We start from the raw sequence: 13,241 nt of genomic DNA, 5'->3' as shown, positions 1-13,241 counted from the left end.
TTTTTTTTTTTTTTTTTTTTTTTTTTTTTTTTTTTTTTTTGACCCACAAAAAAATACCTTTCTTACATACATGCCCTTTTTTGGGGATATTTTGCTTTTTTGTTCATTTACTTTACCTTTTTTGAGGATGCTATGTTATTACACAGATCATATGTGACGGTTGTATGTACCTAGAATGAGCCGAATATGAGATACATAGTCACATAGTATGATTGGACTACACTTTAACGATAAATTGTTTGGTATTCCTCATAGTATTTATGGTAATTTCAGCAGGGAGAACTACTATGCTATATGCCATTGAATGTGTGAATGAATCATGAGTATGGTATTTCATTCATTTTGGCATACAGAAATATGCCGACTACTGGTATTTAACAGACGATGCGTCATGTAAAACGATAAATGAACCAAAGCAACCAAGGACACAAAATGAATTGGCAGTGGAAAAATTCTTACAAGAAGCGAAGAAGAAACATCAATAAGGAATAAGACACGATCATATTGAACTGTAGGTAAACAAAATACACAGCTAGAAACTGGAATTGAATCGAAAAACACAACAAGAACAGAACATGTGGTTTATCATAGATCCGTGCATGCGTTGACTCTGCTATCGTTCACGGCGGGGAAATAAGTATCATATGCAGGCTTTTTTTGGGTGCGCTCTTCAGTGAAACATGATGTGGAAGACTTGTCGTCGCTGTATGAATTGTAGTACTTGAGTAAGGAGCGGAGGCCCAATGTTGATAGACAGGTGGGTGTAGACGTTCAGCTCATTGAATGATTGGAATACATCATTCAGTTCTCTCCCATATCCCAGCTGCGCTGGTTAAGATGACGCATGGCGCGACGCTGAGGAGGTGCCGCCTTCTCCGGCGACTGCTCGGGGTCATCCCAGGACGACTGCATGTTCTTGAGAGCCTTCTGGCGATCTCCGCCAACAGGCTTCATGTTCTCACTGCTGACCTTGCTGTTCTGGGGAGACTCGGCGGTGATGTTCCAGTGGGTCTCGTAGTCCTTCTTGCGGTTGGGGCCGTTGTTGACAACAGACAGAGGGGCGTTCTCCTCAGCGGCTTCTTCTTCGTCTTGGAATAGGTGGTTCTTATAGAGACTCAGTCCCTTGTTCTGGAAAGAACTGATGATACGAGGGGCGTTCTTGTCCTCGGCGGGGTCGTCTGTCAGGACGAAGTGGGTTTCGGCATCGCGACGGGGACGGTGCACCGGGGGATGGGCGGGCGGCGAAGTGAGGTCCGGCTCATCATCGCTCCAGCCAAAGTGACGGATCTGCTCTCCACGAAGCGGACGCTTGGGCTTCTCGGGCGTCACGAAATCATCAAAGTCCCAGTGAGGCGCCTGGCGCGACACAGGACGGCTGGGCTTTTCCTTGATCTCCCTCTCACTGTTGTCCCCACCGAGCTCAAAGTGATCATATCGCTTCGGGTTAGCCCGATAGGCAATCTGCTCGTGACCACCCTCCGCAGCGACGGTTTCATCATCGTCAAAGATACGGGAGCGCTGGAAGTTCTTGCTGGCACCAGCTTTGGGAGCGATCCTACTCCGAGACGGCGTGTCGGGAATATCGGCGTCTTCGTGGAAGATTTCCTTGGGATCGCGGGGCGGGGGCTTCGCAGATGCAGGAGCACGAGGTGCGCGAACTGGCTCGCTCCGGTCCTTTTCAGGGGAGAGGAGCTCGAAGAGTGACTCAGCGGCGTGAGGATCTTTGATGTGTCTCTTTCCGGGGGAACCCTTCTTGCTACGATCCTCGTTGCTCTCGGTTGTTGCGGGGAATGATGCCGACGCAGGTCCGTCGTCACCTGGGTTGGAGGAAACAGCGGACTTGATCAGGCGAATTTGATCCTTGGGTTCGCGAATCGGCCAGCCGCGACTGCGGGATCCGATCACCTCGACTTGTTTCAGTAGCGACGCTTGGTCCCAGTAGATTCGGACATTTTGGATCTGATTCTGCGAATTGAAACGAACGATATGGACCTGGGCAAGTAGCAGAGCGCAACGTTAGTACAGGGATAGAAGAGTGAGGTCACAAGGCGCTCGACGTACCGTGGGGAAAGTCGCGACGTGGTCAGCCAGGAAGTTATCGTCCAGCGAGGGAAGATAGGCCCCGCCTCCAGACACAAACTCCAGGGTAGTTTCAATGTCCAAGCAGAGGGAGTTGGCGCTCTCAATCACATCCAGAACGTTTTCCGACCTGGTCTTGACAATTCTCTGCTGCTTGGTGAGGTGGCTGACGACGGCCGATGCGCCATCCAGCTTGGTGGTGGTGGTGATATAGATCAAGGACGCATTGGAGGCCAGGGGCGCCGAGCTTGGGTTAGCCAGAAAGCGCTGGTACACGTCTTTCAAAGACATGGTGGATTCGAGTGGATTTAATATGTCAGAAACGAATGTGAGGGGGAGGGAGTGTTGGGTTGGGGTAAAGGAAGGACAAAACACGGGCAGAGAGTGAGTAGTAGGGATGGATGTGGATGTTTGATGACAGGCCGAGGGAAAGTGAGAGAAGGGGAAACCGCCCGTTGCAGATTGGCGCGAACCACGTTTCAGAACCCGATTAACTTTCAAGCACAGAAAGTACAGAGTAAACCTGGACTAGAGAAATTGTAATGAATTGAATAAATGAATGAATGTGCTGAGGATCTGAGTCTTGAGAGAAGAGGAATGTAGGCAGAAATCAAATCCAAATAGAGGGAGAAACAATCGCCACGGGGGTTAAACTTTTAGTTGTTGTTGTTATGATTATTATTATTATTATTATTATTATTATTATTATTATTATTATAAGGGCCAGATTCACAACTACCAATTTGACTTCTTCAAGGGGGTCTGGCCGATTCACCGTGAGCTATTCTTATACCCAACTACGACAAAATGCACCACCAATTGATTGATTAAGAGCCATTCTTCCAATGAGAAGGGGTGGCCGATCCAACTAACATGGGGGTTGGTTTGCCATCCGGCACAGTAGACTGCTACTAATAGTGACGATGATAAAACCAACATGTGTCTTTCAAACTCTGGGGGCATGACAGTCCATGGCTTACCTGAATCTACTCGGGTCCATCACAATCTCGCAAGAAATCTCCCACGACGCTAAGGACTGGGGAAAGTCAAATGAGCCACGCGCACGGCTCCGACGATGGACACACCAGCGTTTCACTAATCACGATGGGCCACCAACTAAATACTAAGTAGTAAGTACTAAGTAACTACCCGCGTCTCTCCGGCAACTGCGCTTGGGCTCGGCTGGGGTCTTTATTCATGCTGCCTGCCTGCACAATTCGGCTCACTGCACTGCACTACGTATGCTTAGTAGGGAGTAACAGGAGTCTAGATACTACTAGACTCAGGTCGAGAACTCAGTCGTGGTCTTTCATCTATGAATTAGTTCGTCTTTCTTTATTTTATTTTAGACCTTCAGTCCGGCAAGCCAAATTCGGAAGTGTCCGCCTTAGATATACACACATATAGCTATCCTCCTAACTGGCATGGGAGATCCTATGCCCTCCCCGTCGTGGTTTTTCTTCTCAGGTGCATTTAGTGCCTGGTTTCGCAGCAATCAGTCAATCCCGTTCGCCTGCGCGGGTTTCTGCAAAGAAAAGGCACGATATCATGCCGGTGGATGATATCCAAACTCAAGACTCCGCCTTGGGCGCGCTCTCATCATTCTACCCATCGGCGCACCTCCTTGCAAGGCAGAATTCTTTCAACATGGTTGTTCTTGTGTGAGAAATTGTAGAGTAAGGAAAGGGTATCAACGATCCTTTCAATAGTCACGCGATATCAATCATTAGGGTAAATGGTGGAGGTTAACGGCACATCACAAAAGGCATTACAATGGTCTGATAAGGGAAAAAAGAGTAAAACGTCAGTACACCTGCGTCGGACACCAATTCCCAAAGAGGATGGGGGGAACTCACCCGAGGTAATCTTCCTTGATCGTTCCAATGGCATTGATCGCCGCAACGTCGGGCTTCACACCGAGAATCTTAAGCCGTAAACTGGTCCCCTTCTCGATGACTTGGTCCGCATGGTCTGTGTATTGCGGCGGTACTGTATTCGGTTCCCACTTGATATCGGAAGGAATGTTCTTGCCAACTCGTTAGCATCCGACAAGGCTAGGTGATCCAACTCAAACTCGGTCGTCCACATACTTTCCGTGCAATGAAAACAGACAATGGACCGGCCAAAGTAAAGATACCCGTGGGCTTGACAGACGTAACAATCGCATCGACCTACAGGGTTCTGGTCAGAATCAAATGCAGTCCTGTTTCAGTGCGACTCCAAAACGTACGGTCTCTCCGCGGAAGGGCTTCCAGATAATCGCCCGATACTTAATCGTGTATTCTGCCTGTCCGCTGCCTGGGAGCACCCGTCCTTCACCAATATCCACCATGTCCATCACACAGATCACGAAATGATCGCCCGTACAACGTCCCTCTTCCTCCTCGTTTAACCGGTTGATGAGATACTCGCGCATGTTGGGCCCGAAGTAGGACGGATGCAAGGTGATAACCTTGACCTCTTCTTTAAGGAAAAACATGTTGTAGACTTGTGATGGTCGAGAGTATGATACACAATTTTGTTTCAACAGCCGGCGCGGTGGGGGTTCGGTTTACGCGATAGATCAAGCTGCAGCCAGTATCTTACTGTTCCCCGGGGATTGGGTAGGTGCAGGTCGAGTAGCTCGAGTGGCCTGTGTCGTCAGTCCAGAGGAGGTCGAATCGCTATGAATGAGTGAAGCGATGAACTAGATTCGCGACGAATGGACGGGCACTTGCCGCCAATACTTGATGACAAGATATCAACGACTGGGAAGACCAGAAAACTGATTCAGCAAGTCAACAGAAGAAGGGAGCGCGCGTTCAGGATAAAGAGCGCAGAACAGAGCAATTGCAGCAGATAAACCCTGCCTTCAAACAAGATCGGACAGAAGAAGGGGCAGTCACCCGTTAATTCGACACCAAACTCATAGCGGTCACGGATTTCCGTCTGATCAGCTCGAGCTGGATGCTCTCACGTGACTATCTCGAGAGCACCCCCACGACGGTCATTAAATACACAGCCATACGCCGTTACAGAGCCGATAGAGTGTAGCTCCGCGCACTGCCGGTTATGACGAGACGCAGCGTGTAATTAATCACGATATCCTCGGCCCTGCCTTTGTGCAACGAGTTTACCTAGGCCGGGATGACGTCTGCACAAGCATAAAGCCAGGAACAAATCATAGAATGTCCTATCTCTCCACCTGCTGATCGGGTCAGATCAGGCAATATCCCCAGACAAGAAACAAAAAAAAAAAGGAGCTGGTCTCACGCTCGCCGTTATTCTTTTGTTGCGCCCATCTACATCGGACTTTCGAGCCATAGCGGTAATAGCATTCCAAGATGGCCTTGAATCTCGAAAAGCAGCTTCTGTTTGTAAGCCTCTGCCGCAACACCTACCACAGTGTTTGGTGCAGTCTTCTCATGCTAACGAGCGTCGCAGTATGGAGCCTATCACAATAACCCAGTATGCCATACTATTTGCCCCATTTGCGGCTTGCTCTAATGGTCCCGTTCAGGTCAATGTTGCGATACACATCACATGCGTGCCGATTCTCCTGTTCACAGGGATCGCTCTGGTACGAAATGCTGTTCCCTCAACCCTCCATAGCGATGGAACTCCTAACTTGTCATGAATCTACTAGGCGTCGAACACACCGGCTTTCGTGAATCTGCCCGATGCGCTGCAGATCCAAAACCTTCCTCCTAATCTCGGAACGATCGCAGCCATCATATACTCCACGTTTTACATCCTCCTCGAACCTGTTGCTGGGGCACTGGTCGCTCCCCTTATAATCGCCGGTGCAGCCTGGGCGAACCATCTACTGGCTATATATGGCAACAGCGCCAACTATTGGTTTGCTGGGATCCATGTAGTGTCCTGGCTCGCTCAGTTTGTCGGTCATGGTGCCTTTGAGCGCAGAGCTCCGGCCTTGCTGGACAACCTCGTCCAGGCGCTTCTTCTGGCACCTCTCTTCGTCTGGATGGAAGTGCTCTTTTTCTTCGGCTACCGTCCGGAGCTGAAGGCCAGATACGATCAGAATGTGGAAAAGCAGATTGCGGCTTTCAAGGCGCAGAAGGGCAAGACTGCCAAATAAGTGCTGTAAAGCTATATGGTAGGATGACCCGATCTCTATTTTTACATGGGAATTGCATGGCTAGTAGCGGTGATTTGCTGCGAGTTATGCTGCCATGCCAATGGTTCGAAATGAGAGCATTGCTCTTCCTTAGCATTAGTTTTTGGTACCTCTGGAGTTTTGAGATTGATGTTTGCAGAGTGCAATGTCTGTCAGCGCTACAGCAATAATATCATACTACGTCGGTAATTGAAGTTAATCATTAATGAATAGCGAAGTATCCCAAGATGAGTGAATAAACCGATGTTGATGCAGGCTTGACATTCATGCATCCAAAGTGGATCATGATGTAAGCCCCGGAAGTACGGAGTAGGAACCTGGGTAGTGAGGACTGTAAGGAGGAAAAATGGGGAAGGGGAAATAGGAAAAAGGTCGGGTATGGTTGGTATGTGAATATAAGAGGGGGTTTCTTTTCTGTCATACAACATGCGCATAAGAAGAGGAGAACGAGAGACAAATTACATATAATTGAGAGGGGAAAAGTTTGGGACAAGTCTTGGACTTTGACGGGCAGAAGGAGGAGAAAAGAGGAGGTATATGCTGGGTAGCGGTAACATACGAACGAACCAGTTGGTCGCAGCCATGGGAAGGGCCCATGTCGAGCCGGTGTTTCCCACCGGGACAACCGGTCAAAGCAGTGAGGTGAGTGAGTGCGGTGTCGAGCAGAACGGGGCGGGTTGTTGTTGGCAGGGCCCTGCGGGCGGTTGCTGCGACGAAAATGAACTGAGTAAGCCAGCCAACCAGCAGTATCCGCAGATCCGAGAAAAGGAACAAATGAAAAATGGGATGGCCAGGTGGCCCGGAGAAACAAGCGGTTACCGCTTTCCCTCAACCCCCGTCAACTTTAGAGCAACAATGTTAACAATTCCCTACCATAATAATTTTTTATGAAAAGGGTTCAAAGTGTAGGGGAACTAATAATAATATATTTAGGGACTAAAAATAATGTAGTAGTAGATCGGTGGGAAAGAAAAAAAAATAGCAGACAAAAGTGATGGAATACATCACCCGGCAACGAGTTTCTTTGGGGTGGGTGGGTGTCCCGTGAGCGCACTAGGGCGGCTTCGGAGGTTGGTGAGGTCTCGGCAAACTAGGATTAGTGGCAGTCCTGAGAATCCTCCCAACCCCGACGACAAAGCTCTCCTTCCATCCATCCACAATCCTTTCTCCTCTTCCTCCCTCCCCCCAATTACATCTCTCCTTCAGAGAAACCACTCTCCCACTCCTCTGAACCCCCATCACAATGTTCAGAAACGCTTTGCGGCAGTCTAGCCGCACCGTCGCGGCTGCCTCTGCCACTGGCAGGATCGCTTCGGTGAGTCCTATCCCTGTCCAGGTCGACCATACCTTCGCCATCTGGCCGATTCCATCCAAGAAGTCATCTCAATGATGCTTGCCATCGCCTCTCTACACATCGCAATGCTTCCTGCTTCGCTTTTACGCGTTTTGACTGCGTGGTCGTGATGTTGACAAATTTTGCGTACGACTACAGGCTCGCGCGGCTGTTCCCGGCCCCCTCTCTGGCGCCTCCAAGCAGATCCGTTCCTACGCTGCTGAGGCCAAGGCCTCTCCCACTGAGGTCTCTTCCATCCTTGAGCAGAGAATTCGTGGTGTTCAGGAGGAGGCTGGTCTTGCCGAGACTGGACGTGTCCTTTCCGTCGGGTACGTGACGAATTCTCCCTCGGTTGAAAATTTTGGCCGCCGCTTCAATTCCATCGATATCATCGAAATATTCGAAAATCCGGCCATTATTTGACGCTCTCCATCGAAATCAATTGAAACTAATATCAAAAATAGTGACGGTATCGCTCGTGTCCATGGCATGACCAACGTCCAGGCTGAGGAGCTGGTCGAGTAGGTGCCCCCGTTTTTTATATATATGCCTTGTTTATGTTCCAATCAATTGACAAATCATTAGGTTCGCCTCTGGCGTCAAGGGTATGTGCATGAACCTCGAAGCCGGCCAGGTCGGTGTCGTGCTTTTCGGTTCCGACCGTCTCGTCAAGGAGGGTGAGACTGTCAAGCGTACCGGAGAGATTGTATGTATCTCTTTTTTTTCACGCCCAGATATCAGCAATTTTACTTACAAAATCATCTAGGTCGATGTCCCCGTTGGTCCTGAGATGCTCGGCCGTGTCGTCGACGCTCTCGGTAACCCCATCGATGGCAAGGGCCCCATCCCCACCAAGGTCAAGAGCCGTGCTCAGCTCAAGGCCCCTGGTATTCTGCCCCGTCGCTCCGTCAACCAGCCCGTGCAGACTGGTCTGAAGTGTGTCGACTCCATGGTCCCCATCGGCCGTGGTCAGCGTGAGTTGATCATTGGTGACCGTCAGACCGGTAAGACCGCTGTCGCCCTTGATGCCATGCTGAACCAGAAGCGCTGGAACAACACCTCCGACGAGAGCAAGAAGCTTTACTGCATCTACGTTGCCGTCGGTCAGAAGCGTTCCACCGTCGCTCAGCTCGTCAAGACCCTCGAGGAGAACGACGCCATGAAGTACTCCATTGTCGTTGCTGCTACTGCTTCCGAGGCTGCTCCTCTGCAGTACCTTGCTCCCTTCACTGGTTGTGCCATGGGTGAGTGGTTCCGTGACAACGGCCGCCACGCCGTCATCATCTACGATGACCTTTCCAAGCAGGCCGTCGCCTACCGTCAGATGTCCCTGCTGCTCCGTCGTCCCCCTGGTCGTGAGGCCTACCCCGGTGACGTTTTCTACCTCCACTCTCGTCTCCTTGAGCGTGCCGCCAAGATGAACGAGAAGCACGGTGGTGGTTCCCTCACTGCCCTCCCCGTCATTGAGACCCAGGGTGGTGATGTCTCCGCTTACATTCCCACCAACGTCATCTCCATCACTGACGGTCAGATCTTCTTGGAGTCTGAGCTGTTCTACAAGGGTATCCGTCCCGCCATTAACGTCGGTCTGTCCGTCTCCCGTGTCGGTTCCGCTGCCCAGGTCAAGGCCATGAAGCAGGTCGCCGGTTCCCTGAAGCTGTTCTTGGCTCAGTACCGTGAGGTTGCTGCCTTCGCCCAGTTCGGTTCCGATCTCGATGCCTCCACCAAGCAGACCCTCAACCGTGGTGAGCGTCTTACCGAGCTCCTCAAGCAGAAGCAGTACTCCCCCATGGCCGTCTCCGACATGGTTCCCCTGATCTTCGCTGGTGTCAACGGTTTCCTCGACTCCATCCCCGTCGCCAAGATCCTCCAGTGGGAGTCTGACTTCCTTGCTCACCTCAAGAGCAACCACCCCGAGATCCAGGAGACCATCGAGAAGGAGGGCCAGGTCAGCAAGGAGCTCGAGGCTCAGCTCAAGGAGATCATCCCCACCTTCAACAAGTCCTTCAACGCATAGGTGAGCAACACAATGCTCTTGGGCGAATAGCCCGCCATGTACCGAATCAATCCTGACTCTATGTGTATAGACAAGATAGCTTGTACAATTTGAACCCACTGTTTTATTTTTTTTCTGTTAAACCAGAGCTTCGGGTCGGTCGAGATATTGGATGAGGTGTAGTTTGCAACTATGCGATGATATTTTACTGCCAGATCTATGTAGCTTATGGGACGACGGAGAGCAGGGTAAAGCGGTGGTGCGGAGAAAGGCAAAAAAGATACGATTAATATCCTGTACGTTTAGATCATTTCGCGCGACAAAGGGAACGGAATTGGACGGATTAACTGGTTTGGCGTGTAATACCTTCCAGCTGGTCTCGGCTTATGAAACCTTTGTCTACATATATGCAGCCTGAATATGATTTCCTTTGTTCGATTAAACTTGGTACTCTGACGGGTGCGTATGATGTAGTCTCTATAGTTGCTCTGATAGTAGTTGAACTAAATTCAACGCTCCAGCTTGCATCTCTGGCGGTCATAGCGGTCAGTCTGGGGTAACTCGACCCAGCACGAGCCCATGGCATTACTAGTTGAGGGTCAAGTAGTAGGATATATATAGAAGCCATTGGGGGTCTCATTGCCGGGTGGCGCCTTCTTCCCCGGTCGAAGTGGTGGACGTAAAACTAGTATGATCTGGGGTTAGGAACTGCAAGCACTACGGGAGTCCATCCGTGTAAATTTCATATAGCCACCAATCTGATGTCAGAACCATAACATCTGGGGAACCAAGGGACAGTCGTCCCAGCAAATTTGCGGGGAATGGACAGGATGAAGCTGTGCTGCTCGCCGTCTGGAGCCGATGGGATGGGCCGAATGCGGACATTGCGTTTATCGATAAGCGAGCAGCCTTTTCCGTCCCAAAATTTCTTTTAATGCCCCTCCGCCATAGCCCACCTTGAAGTAGAGAGTGTATTCCCTCCCATCCCAATTGCTTCGATCATTCTTCCCTCCCATTCGCAAAGATGGCTACCACTTCTGACTCGGTCCCGGCCTCTTGCAAGGTCATGCTCTCCAAGCATGTTGCCAATCGCCTGCTTGCGGAGGTCCAGGAGGGCGTCCAAACCCTGGAGAAGCCGCCTCACTTGGTGGGATTCCTTGCCAACAACGACCCCGCGGCGTTGATGTATGCCCAGATGACGGAGAAGACGTGTCAGGAAAAGTGAGCATTCTCCCAAATTTTCACTCCCAGTTGCGTCCGTCGTGCCCCTGTGGTTACTGCGTCTGGTGGCCCCTCGGCGCGCATATGACTCAACCCTGCGATGTCGGAGCTCTCCTGGCACGCAGGCAGTATTGTGGGATGTCACTTCGTAGCTAACGTAGTCTTTTTATCCATTGCACAGTGGCTTCCGCTACTCCCTCCGTGAAGTTGCCCGCGATGACCTTGAGCAAGCTATCCTCGCTGCCAACGCCGACTCCGATGTCAACGGCATCATCGTATACTACCCCATCTTCAACAACCGCCAGGACCAGTACCTGCAGCAGATTGTCGACATAAATAAGGATGTAGAGGGTCTGAGCCACCGTTACATTTTCAACATGTACCAGAACATTCGTTTCCTTGACCCCGAGACCAAGAGACAGAAGTGCATCCTCCCCTGCACCCCCCTCGCTGTCATTAAGATCCTCGAGTACCTCAACATCTACAACACGATATTGCCGTACGGTAACCGCCTCTTCGGACACACTATCTGTGTTGTGAACCGCTCTGAGGTGGTTGGTCGCCCTCTCGCTGCTCTGCTGGCCAACGACGGTGCCTGCGTCTACAGTGTCGACATCACCGGCGTTCAGAAGTTCACCCGTGGTGAGGGTCTGAAGAAGGGCAGACACGAGGTTGTCGACCTGGAGGGTAAGACCCTGAAGGATGTGGCACCTCTGTGTGATGTTGTCATTTCCGGTGTTCCTGGAGACAAGTACAAGTTCGATACCAGCCTTCTGAGAGAGGGTGCTGTGTGTGTCAACTTCTCCAGCGAGAAGGTACGTTCCACAGCCATTTACAATAATAATACTTTATTTCAAAGGCTAACATAGGGTGTGAACAGAACTTTGGACCTGAGGTCAAGGAGAAGGCCTCCATCTTCGTTCCTTCCATCGGAAAGGTCACCATTGTCGTCCTGATGCGCAACTTGCTGGTAAGCAATCCTTAATATCTTCGCCGAAGCAACTTCATCCACTAACTATGTCCTGCAGAGACTCATCCAGAACAGCCGTGTGGATGACGTGAAGCCCGCTGAAGCTACCGAGCGTCCGGGAACCCTGGAAGCCGCTAACTAACCATCCTACACTACGACCAATATTCTCTAAAACGTGCCACGGGAGACGAATTAAGAAGAGCCAGTTATAGATTCCTTTTTACTTCCACTTCTTCCATTGTATCTTTTCCACTGAAGCCATATATCATGCGACCCAATCATTCTTGTATAAAAAAGACAAAACCTTTGCCTCATTTTGGTCAATTATTCCCTGGTTCTTGTCTCTTGAACCCTTCCACGTGTGGGAAATCAAATGAACTGAACATACATGTATTCTGTCGATATATGATTCCCTACGTTCATATTACGACCGGGTTCCTGAACAACAAAACACACTTTCATTTCTGGAAAGAAAAGAAGACTAATGCGATCAAGGTCAATAAACTCCAATTTCCTTTCCAAACCACTAGATTATCCACAACCAGCACCCCATATACATTTCACTTCCTCCTCTTAACGTCCTTGTTCTCCTCGACACCTACTAAACTCGCAACACCCCCGGTCTTCTTCTCCGTCTCCTTGGCCGCCAACCCCAGAACCTCGATCTCACCAGCCAGCCAGGCCCTCAAAGGCTCGGGGTGGAATGTCCCATCCGCAGCAAACCACTTAGTGAACGAGGTCTCGATCTCCTTCTCCTGCAGCGTCTTGCCCTGCGCCGATTTATACTGGACCCGCAGCTTGTACAAGGGAGAGTGCTTCTGCACGGAGGACCGAATGATGATCTAGCATATCGTATTAGCACACAGCCGAACTAACCCACCTTTCAGCGATATTGGAACGTACCGTTTCACCCGACTTCCGCTTCCCACGGAATACCTCACCCGCCTCAACAGCCCAAACCCAGTACGTGAGAAGCGAGTTCAAGGTAAAGTACGACAGCACGGCTGCGATGATCCATGGTGAATGTGTCGCCTCCCAGTTGAGCTTGCGCTCAGCGTAGAAGCTGAACCCGGCAATCGCGACGGCAGCGTAGCCCAGGAATAGGTGGACATTGGTCTTGGTGTGGTCTTGGGCGAAGGTGTAGGGCTGAGGGAGGGTGCCGAGGTAGGGAGCTAGGGCGTCATCGGTTGTTGATTTTATGTCTGTACGATGAGATCGTTAGCTATCCGCGCGAATATAGTACATAGAAATGCGAGGGTAGTATGTATTGCATCGTAGTGATAATATGCATGTATGTAGTAATAGTGATGTTTATCGCGAACTAACCATTGACCGAGTAAACGGGCACTTTTTGGACTTCTGAGGACGCCATCTGGATAATTTTTTTCAAGCCAAATAAGACAGGTTAGAGTACCAATACCCCCAGCTTTTCAATGTAAAATTATTCAGGAAAAGGTGGAAGAATACTTCGTGGAGCTCTGATCTAAGCCGGGGAAGAGTTGCGGCGAGCTGTCCCTTTCGCAAG

At 50.4% G+C, this 13,241-nt stretch overlaps 6 protein-coding genes across 6 annotated transcripts; 3 read left to right on the top strand and 3 right to left on the bottom strand.

The window, feature by feature from the left end:
* Positions 1 to 801: 801 nt before the first annotated feature.
* Positions 802 to 2,370, bottom strand: BO88DRAFT_423093 (uncharacterized protein; the record flags this gene model as incomplete). Its single annotated transcript, XM_025708624.1, has 2 exons — positions 802 to 1,992; positions 2,062 to 2,370. 2 exons carry the CDS (start codon positions 2,368 to 2,370, stop codon positions 802 to 804), a joined length of 1,500 nt encoding a protein of 499 aa, XP_025566054.1.
* A 1,015-nt stretch (positions 2,371 to 3,385) lies between these two features.
* BO88DRAFT_402492 (DNA-directed RNA polymerase II subunit RPB7) lies at positions 3,386 to 5,001 on the bottom strand. Its single transcript, XM_025706115.1, has 4 exons — positions 4,310 to 5,001; positions 4,170 to 4,250; positions 3,936 to 4,105; positions 3,386 to 3,857 (listed from the first exon to the last, which is right to left on the bottom strand). Exons 1-4 carry the CDS (start codon positions 4,556 to 4,558, stop codon positions 3,848 to 3,850), a joined length of 510 nt encoding a protein of 169 aa, XP_025566053.1. The 5' UTR covers positions 4,559 to 5,001; the 3' UTR covers positions 3,386 to 3,847.
* Positions 5,002 to 5,402: 401 nt separating this feature from the next.
* Positions 5,403 to 6,157, top strand: BO88DRAFT_450860 (2-hydroxy-palmitic acid dioxygenase MPO1; the record flags this gene model as incomplete). Its single annotated transcript, XM_025710606.1, has 4 exons — positions 5,403 to 5,435; positions 5,503 to 5,526; positions 5,579 to 5,638; positions 5,705 to 6,157. The coding sequence occupies 4 exons, from the start codon at positions 5,403 to 5,405 to the stop codon at positions 6,155 to 6,157; spliced, it is 570 nt and encodes a 189-aa protein (XP_025566052.1).
* A 1,282-nt stretch (positions 6,158 to 7,439) lies between these two features.
* On the top strand, positions 7,440 to 9,546 carry BO88DRAFT_423090 (F1F0 ATP synthase subunit alpha; the record flags this gene model as incomplete). The annotated part of the gene is made up of 5 exons (XM_025708623.1): positions 7,440 to 7,511; positions 7,689 to 7,858; positions 7,994 to 8,050; positions 8,115 to 8,235; positions 8,296 to 9,546. 5 exons carry the CDS (start codon positions 7,440 to 7,442, stop codon positions 9,544 to 9,546), a joined length of 1,671 nt encoding a protein of 556 aa, XP_025566051.1.
* Positions 9,547 to 10,470: 924 nt separating this feature from the next.
* On the top strand, positions 10,471 to 12,255 carry BO88DRAFT_360034 (methylenetetrahydrofolate dehydrogenase (NAD(+))). Its single transcript, XM_025703839.1, has 4 exons — positions 10,471 to 10,746; positions 10,928 to 11,561; positions 11,627 to 11,716; positions 11,775 to 12,255. The coding sequence occupies exons 1-4, from the start codon at positions 10,550 to 10,552 to the stop codon at positions 11,856 to 11,858; spliced, it is 1,005 nt and encodes a 334-aa protein (XP_025566050.1). The 5' UTR covers positions 10,471 to 10,549; the 3' UTR covers positions 11,859 to 12,255.
* BO88DRAFT_402489 (signal peptidase complex subunit 2) lies at positions 12,167 to 13,204 on the bottom strand. The gene is made up of 3 exons (XM_025706114.1): positions 13,043 to 13,204; positions 12,620 to 12,918; positions 12,167 to 12,558 (listed from the first exon to the last, which is right to left on the bottom strand). The coding sequence occupies exons 1-3, from the start codon at positions 13,086 to 13,088 to the stop codon at positions 12,277 to 12,279; spliced, it is 627 nt and encodes a 208-aa protein (XP_025566049.1). The 5' UTR covers positions 13,089 to 13,204; the 3' UTR covers positions 12,167 to 12,276.
* Positions 13,205 to 13,241: the final 37 nt, after the last annotated feature.

This window comes from Aspergillus vadensis (genome assembly GCF_003184925.1).
Source record: "Aspergillus vadensis CBS 113365 unplaced genomic scaffold BO88scaffold_4, whole genome shotgun sequence".
In the NCBI taxonomy this organism is placed as follows: Eukaryota; Fungi; Ascomycota; class Eurotiomycetes; order Eurotiales; family Aspergillaceae; genus Aspergillus; species Aspergillus vadensis.
Note: the sequence above shows the minus strand (reverse complement) of the source record. Positions and strands in the feature narration are given on the sequence as shown.

Excerpts from the sequence above, each read along its gene's own strand:
- BO88DRAFT_402492 (XM_025706115.1), bottom strand. The coding sequence starts at position 4,558 with ATGTTTTTCCTTAAAGAAGAGGTCAAGGTTATCACCTTGCATCCGTCC. Across the intron at positions 4,251-4,309 it reads AGCCCTTCCGCGGAGAGACC|GTCGATGCGATTGTTACGTC; the intron begins GTACGTTTTGGA and ends AGAACCCTGTAG. Across the intron at positions 4,106-4,169 it reads CTGTTTTCATTGCACGGAAA|AACATTCCTTCCGATATCAA; the intron begins GTATGTGGACGA and ends CGAGTTGGCAAG.
- BO88DRAFT_360034 (XM_025703839.1), top strand. The coding sequence starts at position 10,550 with ATGGCTACCACTTCTGACTCGGTCCCGGCCTCTTGCAAGGTCATGCTC. Across the intron at positions 11,562-11,626 it reads TCAACTTCTCCAGCGAGAAG|AACTTTGGACCTGAGGTCAA; the intron begins GTACGTTCCACA and ends GGGTGTGAACAG. Across the intron at positions 11,717-11,774 it reads TCCTGATGCGCAACTTGCTG|AGACTCATCCAGAACAGCCG; the intron begins GTAAGCAATCCT and ends TATGTCCTGCAG.
- BO88DRAFT_402489 (XM_025706114.1), bottom strand. The coding sequence starts at position 13,088 with ATGGCGTCCTCAGAAGTCCAAAAAGTGCCCGTTTACTCGGTCAATG. Across the intron at positions 12,919-13,042 it reads GCCCGTTTACTCGGTCAATG|ACATAAAATCAACAACCGAT; the intron begins GTTAGTTCGCGA and ends CTCATCGTACAG. Across the intron at positions 12,559-12,619 it reads AGCGGAAGTCGGGTGAAACG|ATCATCATTCGGTCCTCCGT; the intron begins GTACGTTCCAAT and ends ACGATATGCTAG.